The following is a 15,566-nucleotide window of genomic DNA, read 5'->3' on the forward strand; positions in this document are numbered from 1 at the left end:
AAGGTGAGAGGGGAGAGATACAAAAGTGTCCAGAGGGGCAATTTTTTCACACAGAGAGTGGTGAGTGTCTGGAACAAGCTGCCAGAGGTAGTAGTAGAGGCGGGTACAATTTTATCTTTTAGAAAGCATTTAGATAGTTACATGGGTACGATGGGTATAGAGGGATTTGGGCCAAATGCAGGCAATTGGGACTAGCTTAGGGGTTTCAAAAAAAAGGGCGGCATGGACAAGTTGGGTTGAAGGGCCTGTTTCCATGCTGTAAACCTCTATGATTCTAAAGTGATAGGCAGAATCCTAGCCTTCCCTCCTGCCAGTGGTTCAAACAGAGGCAAATGCACTCTCTCCACGGCTAACTTTAATCCAATTGTGGAATTAACATCAGCCCAATGCTGCACGAATGGATAGACAGTGTGTTGGTTTGCAGCGACAGAGTTGCTGCTGTAATGGAAGGGTTGAGTTGCAAAGGGCTGATATTTTCCCAGTATCTACAGCAGCAACTGCCGGATAGAAGTGAACACATTTAGATTTAAATCCATCTATCCGTCAACTGTGTAAAATCGGGGCTCAGTGTGTGATCCTCTCTCTCTCAGTGTTCACTCAGAGGGCTGTGGGTACAAGATCCACTCCATAGACCTGAGTGCTAAATCTATCCCGATGCTCCCAGTACTCAGGGAGTGCTGTCCTGTTGGTGGAGCTGACTCTTAGATACGATACTGTTCTCCAGCCTCCTCGGATAGCAGTCGAAGATCCAATGACAATGCTTGAAAAAGAGCAGGGAAATTCTCCTCGATGTCTCGGCAACGCTTATTCCCTCAAACAGTGTCGAAGAAAAGGGATTGGGCAGAATTCTCCCAGGAAAATTCTAAGGGTTGAACTTGTGGGAAAGCTGGAGTCATTCCCGCTGGGTTGTTTTTTCAGTGGGAGTTCAGAGCAGAATCTCCCACACTCTGTGCAATGGAGGGGCAGTATGAGTATTGTTAGATTTCAGGGGGCAAGACCTATCCCCACCCTGGGGACTGAAACCAGCGGGACTCTGTGCGGATGTGCAGTGGCCCCGAACTGTCAGCCTCCCGCTTGCTGGCCAGCGACCAGGACCCCTGCAGAGCTGCCCCCCCCAAACCCCCAATCACGGCCCCGACCATTCCTAAACCAGCCTTGATCCCCCCCCCCCCCCCTGCCCCCCATCCTGGACCACCCGGCCTCCAGCCATGCCAAACCCCCCCCCAGACCTCCCCGATTGGGGGCAGGAGGGAGGCCAGCATCGACCCCAATGGCAGAGTGGCCTCTCACCCCCACTGATCGCCCCCAGGCCCTGCCATCAATAGGCTCCACTCCCTTGGTACTGCCCCATGTCCGATGGGCAGTGCCATGGGGCCCGGTTGGCACTGCCCAGGTGCCCATATGCAGGGGGCACCCCCCCACCCTTCAGGGGCCCCCGATTTCCCCCCCTTCACTCCAGTGGGGGGGGGGGAGAGGAGAGGCTCGCGGGCCCGGAGAATTCAGTCCCGGGGCCGTTAATAGCATTTAAATGATATTTAAAACATAATTTAAATGCTAGCCCCACCTCCCCAGCGCTGGGAGATGCGAATGGGGCGCGAATCCCGAACATCACCTCCCCCACGTGATTTTCTAGGCCCACTGCACTGATATTGCAGCAGGATGGGAGAATCGTGGCCATTATTTTGGTCATTCATCACATTGGTCATTGTGGGAGCTTGCTGTGCACAAATTTATGCAAATTTACCGACGTCCCAACAGTGTCAATGCTTCAAAAGCACTTCATTGGATGTAAAACACTTGAGGGCGCCTGAGGCCATGAAAGGCGCTATATGAATGCAAGTCTGTTTTGACAACGATGGATGGATCTGAGTGTTCAAAGACACAGTGGGTGGAATCAGACAAAGCATCAGACACGGACACAGGGGTCAGTTTGAGATCGTCACAAATCACCTGCAACGCTCACTTTTAATTTCCCTACAAAAAAGTACAAAAAACGGTAAAAGGCGCCAGTTACGCGGGACGTACACAGGTTTACAGAACGCGGCGAGCTCACCGCTGGCACTCACCAACTGACCGCCCCATCTAGTGTCGGGCCCCCAATCAATCGCCTCCAAGCCCGGCCAATAGCAATTCATCTTCCAAACAGAATTGGATGAAGGAGGCGGAGTGACACAGACAGCACCAAGAACCCCAACGTCCCGACGTCAGGCAACTGGCTCGAAATGTATTGGACTTAAAACACGCACAACGTAACAAAAATATGAAAAGCAGTCAAAGAGAGAGACCTGTGCACACCTCCTGATATCCCCATGGAAACCATTTCCCCGCTACACTAACCCTTACAAAAGCTAAAACTAAACCTCGAAACTTACCTAAATTAAAAAATAGAGTAAAACTTATCTTTGGTTCGTATCACTTACAAAGCGAGAGGGAGAAATAAAGTCCGTGAAGCTAATCCTTGGCACTGGGGTGGGGAGGGTTGTTGGTGGGGTGGGGCTTCCCTCGATTAGCCAAAGCCGGTCCGTGGCTGGCACAGTGCGCCGTTTGTGCCAGGCCCCCACTCGCGCGGCAGTTTCTGTACCTTGAGGATCTGCTGTAGACCATGTGCTGGACCACAGAACATGCCCCCCCCCCCCGCCCCCCGCACTCCCACCGCCCACCCCCCATGGTCAGACTGAAAGGAACAAACACAAATCCATCTTTGGTCCAACTACCAGAGGGAGAAACACCTCAGGTTCTTGATGGCTATCAATGCTAACAGGTTCTGTCTGGTCAGAGTGTTTGGGGAGTAGGGGGCGGGCGGGGGTGGTGGCAGATGTGGCCAGTGGTTGGAGTGGGGGGGGGACCTCCAGAAACATCCTGGGGTCTTCAAAGAGGAGAAAGGGCGAGCGAGCCACAAACGAAGAGTTGTGAGAATCTTCCCGATTTCTCTGCAGACTGTTTGGAATGGTGGGAGAAGGTCCGACTGAACAGGGACCGAGGAGTCCGACTGCTTTCCCATTGGGAATGTGGGGCCTTGTGGAGATGGATGTGACAGGGATTGGGAGATATTTCATTCGCACCTAATCCCTAAGTAATGTGTAATTTGCGGATGCAGGGGTTTTTTAAAATCCTTTTCGCAGATAAGGCAGTCTCTAATGTACAAGGCAGTGTCGAGAGGAGTCAGTTAAAATCATACAAGGCACGCCCATCGGGTCGGCACCGACTCTGACAGAATATCTTCCCCAGGCCCTCTCCCCCTGGCCTATCCCCAAACCCCACCCGTTTCCCACGGCCAATCCACCTCACCTGCTCACCTTTGGACTGCGGGAGGAAACCGGAGCACCCGGGGGAAACCCACTCAGACACGGGGAGAATGTGCAGACCCCACACAGACAGTGACCCAAGCCGGGAATCGAACCCGGGTCCCTGGCGCTGTGGGGCAGCAGTGCTAACCCGCTGTGCCACCGTGCCACCCTGGAAGATATGATACCTCAAGATCGAATCTCCAGCTATCCTTAATGGGCCTAATGGCCCCTTTCTGGATGGTAGATGATGCTGGGAATTGAGGTACAGGTCAGGCCCCATCTAATTAAACAGTGGAACAGGTTGGAGAGGCTCCCCATGCTTCTTACAAACCCGGGGAGATTTGAGGCACTGAAGTAAAATGTTATAATGCTGCAGGGATGCCCTCCTTTCAGAAGCATTCTAGGGATCGGGGGGCTGGCGGGGGGGTGGGGTGGGGTGGGGGGGGGGGGAGCGGGGGCTGGCGGGGAGGGGTGGGGGAGCGGGGGCTGGCGGGGTGGGGGGGGGGCTGCTGTGGCGGGGGGGGGGGAGGTATTTGAGGCAAACAATATGAGGTGTTTATTGGAGCACCAGCCCCTGGGATGGCGATGAGGATTTAAACCCCCCCGCTGTGGAGGGGGAAGGAGTCACACTGTGTCGTCACTGTTGGATCACAACAGCAACACAACTCAGCCGGATCCTGTCCCACAGCTGCTTGTTATAATGGAGGAAGTGTCCCGAAATAAAACACACAATGGGTTTATCTCACAGGATGCAATTTGGGGACAGATGAAGTCGTTCACGCTTCTCAGCATCCGTGGAAACCAGAATCCCAGCTGGATCCCAACCAGGACCCAGGCCTGAGGTTTTGCTGAAGAAGGTTGGGAACGAGAGTGAATTTTATCGTCTTCTGGGCGGGAGGGAGGGAGGCAGGGAGGGAGGGGGGAGGGAGGCAGGGAGGGAGGGAGGGAGGGGGGGAGGGGGGAGGGGAGGGAGGGGGGGAGGGAGGCAGGGAGGGTCATGCAAGTGGCTGTGGTCCGGGACGTGCTGCCTGACTCAGCAACAGAAGCAAATTCAATCATCATTCCCAAAGGGAATCAGGTAAATTCTTGGAAACATAAATGGTGCAGAGCTCTGGGAAAGGCACGGGAGGAACTAATGGATAGCTGTTGGCGCGATGGCCCAAATGGCCTCCTTCTTAGGGCTAGTGGTCATGTTACTAGACTAGTAACCCAGAGTAATGATCCCTTACACACACTCTCTGGAAGAATAGAAGAGAGGAGGGAGAAAGAAAGAGAGGGGGAGAGAGAAAGAGAGGGGAGAGAGAAAGAGAGGGAGGAAAGAGAAAGAGAGGGGGAGAAAGAGAGGGGGAGAAAGAGAGGGGGAGAAAGAGAGGGGGAGAAAGAGAGGGGGAGAAGAGAGGGGGAGAGAGAAAGAGAGGGGGAGAGAGAAAGAGAGGGGGAGAGAGAAAGAGAGGGGGAGAGAGAAAGAGAGGGGGAGAGAGAAAGAGAGGGGGAGAGAGAAAGAGAGGGGGAGAAAGAAAGAGAGGGGAGAAAGAAAGAGAGGGGGAGAAAGAAAGAGAGGGGAGAAAGAAAGAGAGGGGGAGAAAGAAAGAGAGGGGGAGAAAGAAAGAGAGGGGGAGAGAGAAAGAGAGGGGGGAAAGAGAAAGAGAGGGGAGAGAGAAAGAGAGGGGAAGAGAGAAAGAGAGGAGGAGAGAGAAAGAGAGGAGGAGAGAGAAAGAGAGGGGGAAAGAGAAAAGAGAGGGGGAGAAAGAAAGAGAGGGAGAGAGAGAAAGAGAGGGGGGAAAGAGAAAGAGAGGGGGAGAGAGAAAGAGAGGGGGAGAGAGGGAGAGGAGGAGAGAGAAAGAGAGGGAGGAAAGGGAGAAAGGAGGGAGAGAAAGAGATGGGAGAGAAAAGGGAGAGGGAAAGGGAGGGAGAGAGGGAGGGAGACAGAAAGAGAGGGGGAGAGAGAGTAAGAGAGTGGGGAGAGAGAAAGAGAGGGGAGAGAGAGAAAGAGAGGGGGAGAGGGGGAGACAGAAAGAGAGGGGGAGACAGAAAGAGAGGGGGAGAAAGAGAGGGGGAGAGGAAAAGAGCGGGAGAGTGAGAAATGAAGAAGGAGACAAAGAAATAAAGAGGGAGGGGGGGGAATGGGCAGGGAACGAGAGAGTTGGAGCGAAATCTCTCCATTTCTCTCAGCTTATTCGCAGACCATGGTAGGTGGGTCACAGTGACCTCAGACAGTAAGAATGCTCAGGTCTTGTTCAGGCGAGGGAGGGAGAATGGGAATCCAACCTGCCTTTACAGCTCTTTTTAAAATAAGTGGCACCTAAAATAAGAATTCCAGCTTCCGTTACCCAATTCACCAACGGCAAGTTAGGCCTGTGCCTCTCGACTGAACAACTCAGACTAATAAGGGCTTCTTTTGCTTTGAAAGTATATTTTATTCTGCAAATCAATTCGATTAAGAATTTTTCATCTGAAGAATTTCGGAGCAGGAGGTCATTCAGCCCCTCAAACTGGTTGTTGGGATGAGGGGACAGTACGAGGAGGAGAGAGTGAACCAAGGCCTACATTCCCTGGAGTTTAGAAAAATGTTTTCCCTGGCTGGGGAAATCAGGGACGTGGGGGTCACGGTGTCAAAATAAGGGGTTGGCTATTTAGGAGGGATATGTGGCGAATGGCCTTCACTCGGGAGGCCGTAGATGCTCAGTCACTGAGTAAAGTCCAGTCAGATATCAACAGATTTTCGATACTCAGGGAATTAAGGGATTTGGGGAAAGAACTGGAAGATTGGAGTTGAGGGAGAAGACTAGACGGGAAGGCACGGTGGCACAGTGGTTAACGCTGCTGCCTCACAGCGCCAGGGACCCGGGCTCAATTCCAGCCTCGGGTCACTGTCTGTGTGGAGTTTGCACACTCTCCCCATGTCTGCATGGGTTTCCTCCGGGTGCTCCGGTTTCCTCCCTCAATCCAAAGATTAGGTTGATTGGCCATGCTGAACTGACCCAAGAGTCAGGGGGACTAACTAGGGTAAATATGTGGAGTTACAGGAATAGGGCCCGGGTGGGATTGTGGTTGGTGCAGACTCGATGGGCCGAATGGCCTCCTTCTGTACTGTTGGGATTCTGTGATTTTATGACTCTACCAGCATGATGGTTTGAGGGTTCGAATTGCCTGCTCTTGCTCCTATTTCTTACGTTTGTGGTCAAGTGAAAAGTTGATCGACAACTGGGGGGCAAAGGGCATTAAGGCTAATGGAATGGAAGATGGGAAAATGGTGTTGAAACACAGACCAAACCTTGGTCTCACTGAAAGGGATAAATGGCCTCCTCCCGTCTCTCTGACTCCGCAAGAGGAGCCGAGGGCTCATTTGAAAAGAGGGAAAAATGACGGCTTCAAGTGGAATTCGTGCTAAAACCTTCACAAATACTTAATTTGGGTGGAGGAGGAAAAGGAAAACACAGAAACATTCCCCAGAACCAAGTGGGACAAACTGGTTACCACAGCAACCTGGAGACAATTCTAGGCTGGGGAAGGTCCAGTAGGCCCAAGCCAGTGAAATGGTCACAAGTAAAGCACAATAACTTACCAAAAAGTACCAAAATAAAAATAACTTCGTCAACAAAATAAATCATTTCATTGTCGCTCTCGCTCGACCTTCCAAAATTCTGGAATGCTCTCAGGCTGTAAACAATCGGAATTAAGCAAAGAAGTTGTAATTAATTCTCCTATCGCTAGCCAGACATTTTTTTAACATCTTGTCACTTTATATAGATACATAAACCCACCAAAAATAACCGTGAGAAAGTAAAGGCTTCTTTTCTCAATAAGTAAACTAACCCCAGACCAGAGAGAGGGAATTAATCCAAACTAATATCAACAAAAATAACTATACAATACCATCTAATTGGCCAAGTTTCGCATCTATCTTGTTAAAAAGGGGGTCTCGCCCAATCCCTCTCCCCAATCGTAAGGGGTGGGGGAGGGTTCTCCCTTTAAACTCAGCCTCAAATGTCACTATCCTACAGTAAGTTCAAGAGTGACTCGACCCAATTAGGGTTGCATTTGGAATGTTCCAGAATACCAGAGGGAAAAAAAAACACCAAAAAGTACAAGCCAATAATCACTCGGAAGGTCTTAAAATGCTTGACATTGGTCAACTTGGTCCAAACCTCATCCTAACCCCCACCCTCGCCCCCACCATCGCTCTGGGCTCTGCCCCACTCCCCCCTCCCCTCCCCACCCACCCACCCACAAGTCAGCCTCCCCGTTCACCCTCAGCCCCTTTTCCAGTGGTTTTGCCAGCGACGTTATTGCCGAGAAGGTCAAAATGAAATGCAAGTCTTTCCAGTCGAGGTCCCTTTTTTTTTGCTTCAAGCGTCAATTCTCTCCGAATATTTCACGGTTGAAGAGCCTGTTCCCAGCATCACGCCCGCAATCCTGCAGAAGGCAAGGGGAGAAATGGTTAAAGGGAAGTTTTTCTTTAAAGTTTTATTTTTTAGTCACTTACATTAACACTGCAATGAAGTTACTGTGAAATTCCCCTAGTCGCCACACTCCAGCGCCTGTTCGGGTCACTGCACCCTAACCCGCACGTCTTTCAGACTGTGGGAGGAAACCGGAGCACCCGGAGGAAACCCACGCAGACACGAGGAGAATGTGCAAACTCCACACAGACAGTGACCCAAGCAGGGAATCGAACCCAGGTCCCTGGTGCTGTGAAGCAGTGGTGCTAACCACTGTGCTACCGTGTCGCCCCTAAATGGTTACCCAGGATGTCGAGGAATCAACTGGATTCACCCAAGTCAGCAGGGAGATGCAAGAGAGGAACACAGGAACAGGGAGGAGGCCATTCAGACCCCCCCCCAGCCTGCTACACAGGAACAGGAGGAGGCCATTCAGCCCTTCGAGCCTGCTACACAGGAACAGGGAGGAGGCCATTCAGCCCTTCGAGCCTGCTACACAGGAACAGGGGGGAGGCCATTCAGATCCCTCCAGCCTGCTGCACAGGAACAGGAGGAGGCCATTCAGCCCCTTGAGCCTGCTACACAGTCACCACATGAGATTATTCAGCCCATCAAGCCTGTCACACAGGAACTGGATGAGGCCATTCAGCCCCTCAGGTTGTTTCATTATTCAAGTAGTTGATCTGTATTTTATCTCAATCTATCCTACTTGAAGACATTTTGTACCCTCATTCTCTCCATCTCCTGACTAAGGAGGTATGCAATGACACTGTGCTATTGATATATTTTATGTTTAAGGGGACTGTTTTAATATTCAGTTCTTTTTACAGGCAGTCAGTATGTCTGGAAGGAATACACTCAGATGCGAGGAAAGCAGGATGATTACTCATTTTAGCGATGTAATGTTTACTTAGGAGAGAGCTAATGGACTCGTTTATAAATGGAGATTTCCCGGAGTTATGTTTTGATTAAAGGAATGGAACAAAGAACAAACAACAGTACAGCACAGGAACAGGCCCTTCGGCCCACCAAGTGTGTGCCGACACAGATGCCTCTCTAATCTAATATTTTCTTGCCTCTACGTGGTCCATATCCCTCTATTCCCTGCCTATTCATGTATCTATCCAGATGCCTCTTGAATATTGTTATAGAATCCACTTCCACCACCTCCTCCTTTTTATCTCAAAATGTCCTAGAATGTCAACATCCTCCTCTCTACACTCACCATTCTCCACATCCTTCTCCTTTGTGAATACTGATGCAAAGTACTCGTTAAGGACCTCACCCACCTCATCTGGCTCCACACACAAATTCCCTCCATTGTCCTTGAGTGGACCCACCCTTTCCTTAGCTACCCTCTTCCTCCTTATATACACATAAAAAACCTTGGGATTCTCCTTAATCCTGCCTGCCAAGGACATTTCATGGCCCCTTTTTGTATAAAACCCACGCTGTGTAAAAGACCCGTATATGCACGCGTGTGTGTGTGTGTGTAAGACCCACCCTATAACACCCACACGTATTTAGGACCCACAGTGTGTGTGTATAAAACGATATTTGTGACCGGATGCCCTCATTGGTCGTTAATATTTTACTGGAACCTCCTCTGATTGGTGAATCTTGAAAAGGGAAAAATATCCTGCATGATTGGGGGGGGGAGAAGGGGTGGAGGGGGTTGGGGGTTGCTTGCGGAGGGAGAGGTGGGTGGAGAAGGTGTGGAGAATATTAGGGCCAGACACAGGGGAAGCAGCAGATATCATGATCTCTCAAGAGTTTAGAGAGAGTCTAAGACCAGAGGGTATATCTTCCCCCGACTAATACAGAGATAAGGAGAAGCCATCTCCTCCCAGAGGGAGTGAATCTGTGGAATTCTGTGCTGGAGAGGCTGGATCGTTCAGTATGTTCAAGCCTGAGATCGACAGGTTTTTAATCAGTCAGGGAATCGAGGGTTACGGGGATAAGGCGGGAAAGTGGAGTTGAGGATTATATCAGAACAGCCACAATCTCATTGAATGGTGAAGCAGACTCGATGGGCTGAATGGCCTACTGTTGCTCCTATGCCTTGCGGTCTCTCCCTTGACCGGGCTGCAGGGTTCAAGGTGCAGAGGTGTCAGGTCATTATCTCATATCAGCGTAGTTACTGTCGTATTGTAGGAAACCCAATTAGCGCACAGCAAGATCACACAAATAGCAGTGAAATAAATTGCCAGTTAACTGAGAATGAGGTATAAGTATTGGTCCCGAGTTGGTGGGGAGGAATTCCCCTGCCCTCCTTTAACATAGTGACAGTGCCTTTGTGTAACATCTTGTCCAATAGACAGTATCTCCGACAGAGCAGTGCTCCCTCAGAATCACAGGTTTGTGCTCATAGACAGGAGTAGGATTTGAACCCAGAACCTCCCGACTCGGAGGTGAGAGAGTGTGACCCAGTTAGCCGTGGCCGAACCCAGTCATGAATAATGATCTATTTTTACCTGCTTTTCCCGAACAGGCACCTTCCTTCTCCTGGGCAAAGTTCAGTCGGTTCTGTTCCACCGCCGTGCCGTTCGACTCGGGACTGTCGCTTCTGGGTTGGTGGGGGATCTCCCCCGACGCGCGGTAAGCCATGTTCAGCTGCTCCTGGGCTAGCTTCAGGTGCCTGTGGACCGCCTCGGACATCTCGAAGCTGCCCGGCCCCAAGCCGCCGAGGTTGTCGCGATACGGCACGCTCCCGTTGCCCAGTTTAGTCTTGTCCTTGCGGAGCACCGAGTGGTAGCCGGGTGGGCCGTAAGGGGAGCACTTGGAGGGACGGGAGACGCGGGAAGCCTGACGTCTGCCCCTCAAACCATCCCGGATGCCACCAAGGCCAAGGTGGAAGAGCTCGGCAAAGTTGAGCAACAAGCAAAGACCACTGACCACGTACATGACCAACAAGAAGATGGTTTTCTCAGTGGGACGGGACACGAAGCAGTCGACGGTGTACGGACAAGGGCTGGTACTGCAGACAAAGCCGGGGAGAACTTCAAACCCATACAGAAAATACTGACCCACCAGGAAAGCGATCTCAAAGACTGTTCTCAGCAGGAGTTGGAAGACGTACATCTTCATGAGGCCGTCTTCCTTGATTCGCCTCCGGCCGTCGTGCTGCTGCTTCTTGTCGGCCGCTTTCTTGTCGGCCTCAGGCTCCGGTTCGTGCTCAATCTCCTCGCAGACCATGGGGTCCTCTTCGTCATCGCCCTCCGCCTCCTCGTAATCCCGAGCAGCTCCCCGGTGCACGATGGGCATCCTCTTCTTGGGCTTTGAGTTGCTGCCCTCCATCCGAGCGATCCGGTGCACCGCGTAGCCCAGATACATGATGGACGGCACGGACACCATGATGATCTGGAAGACCCAGAAGCGGACATGGGACAAGGGCGCGAAGGAATTGTAGCAGACATTCTCGCAACCGGGTTGCTGCGTGTTGCAGGTGAACTTGCTCTGCTCATCGTGGTAGATGGCATCACCGCCCAGTGCCGTCAGGACGATGCGGAAGATGATCAGGACAGTCAGCCAGATTTTACCCACGAACGTGGAGTGGTTGTGGATTTCCTCCAACAGCCGCGTCAGGAAGGACCAGCTCATCTCGGCCGAGTGAGACCTTCAGCTCAAAACACTGGAAAAAACCAAGAGAAAACAGGGATCAAACATCCAAGCAGCCCAATCGCCAATCAGGAGGAGGCCATTCAGCCCCTCCAGTCTATTCCAGCACAACTCAATTAGATCATGGCTGATCTGAACCCTCGATCGCTTTACCCGTAGCTCCATAGCTGTTTATATCCGTATTTGCCAGAACCTATTCATCTCTGGTGAAACGGAGCTAGCACCCATCGCTTCCTGTGGGGGAGAATTCCACACTCCCAGATATTTCCTAACCTTCCTCTCGAGTGGCTGGACTCTGTTCCACACACACTCCCCGCTTCAGCAGAAAAAGTTTCTTTCTATCTACCGAATCCCGACAAAAATCCTAAATCCTCGTTCAAATCCATCACAAACCTCTCTCGATTTTTCATTGAACGCAAGCCTGATGGATCTGGTCTCTCCGTGTGACCTGACCCTCGGGGAAGCCGCTAACACTCTGGTGACCCTGTCCTGCCCCCTTTCAATGATCAATATATCCTTCCTAAGGTGTCGCCCCGAACCGGGCACATTTACTCCAGATGTGGCCTAACCAGGCCTTTGTATCCCTGTGAACATTTCCTCCTGTTTCTATTCCAGTTTATTCCGACTGATCAGGTTAATATTCCATAACCCCCTCCCATTCCAAAACGGCGCCTCACGCTAAGAGACATTCCTTTGTTCCGGGTTCTGAGGTTCCTTTGCCAATTACACTCACTTCCTGTTACCTTTGTCGCTGTGAGATTTGCAAAAAAAGGTGAAATCTGGAGTTCTGGCCACCCGAAGATGGACAAGATGGGGATAGATAGGGTGAACAGTGGGAAGCTTTTTCCCAGGTCGGAGGTGACGATCACAAGGGGTCACGGGTTCAAGGTGAGAGGGGCGAAGTATAACTCAGATATCAGAGGGACGTTTTTTACACAGAGGGTGGTGGGGGCCTGGAATGCGCTGCCAAGTAGGGTGGTGGAGGCAGGCACGCTGACATCGTTTAAGACTTACCTGGATAGTCACATGAGCAGCCTGGGAATGGAGGGATACAAACGATTGGTCTAGTTGGACCAAGGAGCGGCACAGGCTTGGAGGGCCGAAGGGCCTGTTTCCTGTGCTGTACTGTTCTTTGTAAGAGTTTAAGTTTAAAATTTATTTATTAATCGGCCATTTCAGAGGGCGGTTAAGAGTCAACCACATTGGCTGTGGCTCTGGAGTCACATGTAGGCCAGACCGGTTAAGGATGGCAGATTTCCTTCCCTAAAGGACATTAGTGAACCAGATGGGTTTTTACAGCAATTGATGATAGTTTCATGGTCATCGTTACCGAGACTAACTTTATATTCCAGATTATTGAATTGAATTTAAATTCCACCAGCTGCCGTGGTGGGATTTGAACCCAGGTCCCCAGAGAATTGGCCTGGGCCTCTGGATTACTAGTCATAGAATCCCTACAGTACAGAAGGGAGCCATTTGATCCATTGAGTCTGTACCGACCACAATCCCACCCAGGTCCTATTCCCATCACCCCACACATTTACCCTGCTAATCCCCCTGAAACTAGGGTCAATTTAGCACGGCCAATCAACCTAACCGGCACACCTTTGGAGTGTGGGAGGAAACCGGAGCACGCGGAGGAAAAGCACGCAGACACGGGGAGAATGTGCAAACTCCACACAGACAATGACCCAAGCCGGGAATCAAACCCGGGTCCCATAACCATTGGAATGGAGGTCTTGCCATTTGGGGCACCCTTTCTTCCCCCTCCCTCCCTCCCACCAAAACCTTGCCCTGACACCACCCCCACAACTGCCCATTCCTCCCCTTCCTCCCCCCCCCCCCCCCGCCTCCCCCCCCGCCCCTCCCCCTCCACCCCAGGAGGTTTCCTGGCTTGGCGAACTCACCCCGGGAGTGAAATTCCAGGTCACTGCAGCATTCCCGCAGCGGGACGCTGAGACTGTCAGCCTCAATTTGTGCGCTGATATCTCAGGAGTGAAACTTGAAACCACACCTTCCTCACTCTGAGGCGAGAATGTTGCCCACAAAGCCACAGTGGATGCATTAACCTGCGGCTGAGTGAGTGTCGAGGCGTCACACCCTGACAATGCCCTGATTGCATTGCTGTCGACAACACGCACACCAATCTACCCATAAAAAAAATTCTTATCTAGCTAGCCATATGAACGGAGTGGGAATGGAGGGATACAAAAGAATGGTCTAGTTTGGGCCAGGGAGCGGCGCGGGCTTGGAGGGCCGAAGGGCCTGTTCCTGTGCTGTATTGTTCTTTGTTCAATCACTGCTAACCAGAACTCTGTGTTGTACTCAGAAACATAGGATGGTTCAGCACTTAAGGAGGCCATTCAGCCCATCTGAGAGTGTGCTTTCTCTTTTGAAGAGAATCCAGTTGGACTTTCTCTCCTGGCTCTTCACCCAAATCCCTGTAACTTTCCCCCTCCGAGTATTTACCCAGTTACTGTTCCAAAGCTACAACTGAACTCACACTCACCGTCCTATCAGACAGTGCGTTCCAAATCCTAAACACTCAGTCTGTAATAACGTTCTTCTCCTGTTGCCTCTGGTTCTTTTTCCAGTCTGAACGTTCTGGTTATCAAGTGCCAGCCACTGGAAACAGTTCATTATTTACCTCATAGAAAACCCTTCATCATTTTGCATTCCTCTCTCCAATCTCCATGGGCGGCAGGGTGGCACAGTGGTTAGCGCTGCTGCCTCACAGCGCCAGGGACCCGGGTTCGATTCCCGGCTTGGGTCACTGTCTGTGTGGAGTCTGCGCATTCTCCCTGTGTCTGCGTGGGTTTCCTCCGGGTGCTCCGGTTTCCTCCCACAGTCCAAAAGACATGCTGGTTAGGGTGCACTGACCGTGCTAAATTCTCCCTCAGTGTACCCGAACAGGTGCCGGAGTGTGGTGACTAGGGGATTTTCACAGTAACCTCATTGCAGTGTTAATGTAAGGCTACTTGTGACACTAATAAATAAACTTAAAAGCTCCTCTCAGCCTCCTCTGCTCCCAGGAGTTATCCCTCATTGCTGGAAGCATTCGAGTGAATCTTTTTCTACACCCTGTCTAATACCTTCACATTCTTCTTAAAGTGCGGTGCCCAGAATTGGATCGAGGGTTCTGCTGGGATGGGGACATAAACAAAATCAACATTTCAAAAGTTGGCACCAATCCTAAAACCACAGGTATGTGGATCGCGTTGGGCTTGTAGTTCCGCTGATCTGGTGGGCACTACTCGCTCACGGACCTGCCTCGGTGCAGAGCTGATAGGGGACCTCATGAGAACAGCAACAGGCATTAAAAATACTCAGCAAACGTCCTCCTCTGAACTCCCATCAGCTCGGGATCCCCTCACCCCCTCGTTCTGGAGACGGGTTTAGACTCGCCAACGGATTTGAGTGGGCGTGATTCCTCATTCGCAGACTGTGTGTTGGTGTGCCTCACATTTATAACTATCCACAATTGCCCTCAAGAACTTGGCGCTGGGCTGCGTCCTGAAACCGCAGCAGTCAGAGAGTCAGAGAGGTTTACAGCATGGAAACAGGCCCTTCGGCCCAACTTGTCCATGCCGCCCAGTTTTTACCACTAAGCTAGTCCCAATTGCCCGTGCTTGGCCCATATTCCTCTATACCCATCTTACCCCATGTAACTGTGATGTGGAGTTGCCGGTGTTGGACTGGGGTGGGCACAGTAAGAAGTCTCACAACACCGGGTTAAAGTCCAACAGGTTTATTTGGTAGCACGAGCTTTCGGAGCGCTGCTCCTTCATCAGGTGAATCATAGGGGGGGGGGGGGGGGGTGGCATTCTCTCCCATGCCCTGGGGCATGTATTTGGACAATGCCTGGACCAATGGGCCGCAGCCAGAGTCTCCCTCAGTGTACCCGAAACAGGCGCCGGAGTGTGGTGACTAGGGGATTTTCACAGTAACTTCATTGCAGTGTTAATGTAAGGCTACTTGTGACACTAATAAATAAACTTAAAAGCTCCTCTCAGCCTCCTCTGCTCCAAGGAGTTATCCCTCATTGGGCAGGAGGGAACAGAATCCACGCATTTCGAATACTGTTTGAAAACAGGGTTACACGGGAAGCAGGTTCAATTCCTCACACCCTTGGCCAGACCCTTGCTGCGAATGTCCGAGAGAGAGGGCACGCGAGCGATAGAGAGAGGGCGCGCGAGCGATAGAGAGAGGGCGCGTGTGC

General features: G+C 51.5%; 1 protein-coding gene across 1 annotated transcript; it reads right to left on the reverse strand.

The window, feature by feature from the left end:
• Positions 1 to 6,877: 6,877 nt before the first annotated feature.
• On the reverse strand, positions 6,878 to 11,361 carry LOC144503462 (gap junction gamma-1 protein-like). The gene is made up of 2 exons (XM_078227792.1): positions 10,204 to 11,361; positions 6,878 to 7,703 (listed from the first exon to the last, which is right to left on the reverse strand). Exons 1-2 carry the CDS (start codon positions 11,327 to 11,329, stop codon positions 7,690 to 7,692), a joined length of 1,140 nt encoding a protein of 379 aa, XP_078083918.1. The 5' UTR covers positions 11,330 to 11,361; the 3' UTR covers positions 6,878 to 7,689.
• Positions 11,362 to 15,566: the final 4,205 nt, after the last annotated feature.

Source organism: Mustelus asterias, chromosome 14 (genome assembly GCF_964213995.1).
Source record: "Mustelus asterias chromosome 14, sMusAst1.hap1.1, whole genome shotgun sequence".
Lineage (NCBI taxonomy): Eukaryota > Metazoa > Chordata > Chondrichthyes > Carcharhiniformes > Triakidae > Mustelus > Mustelus asterias.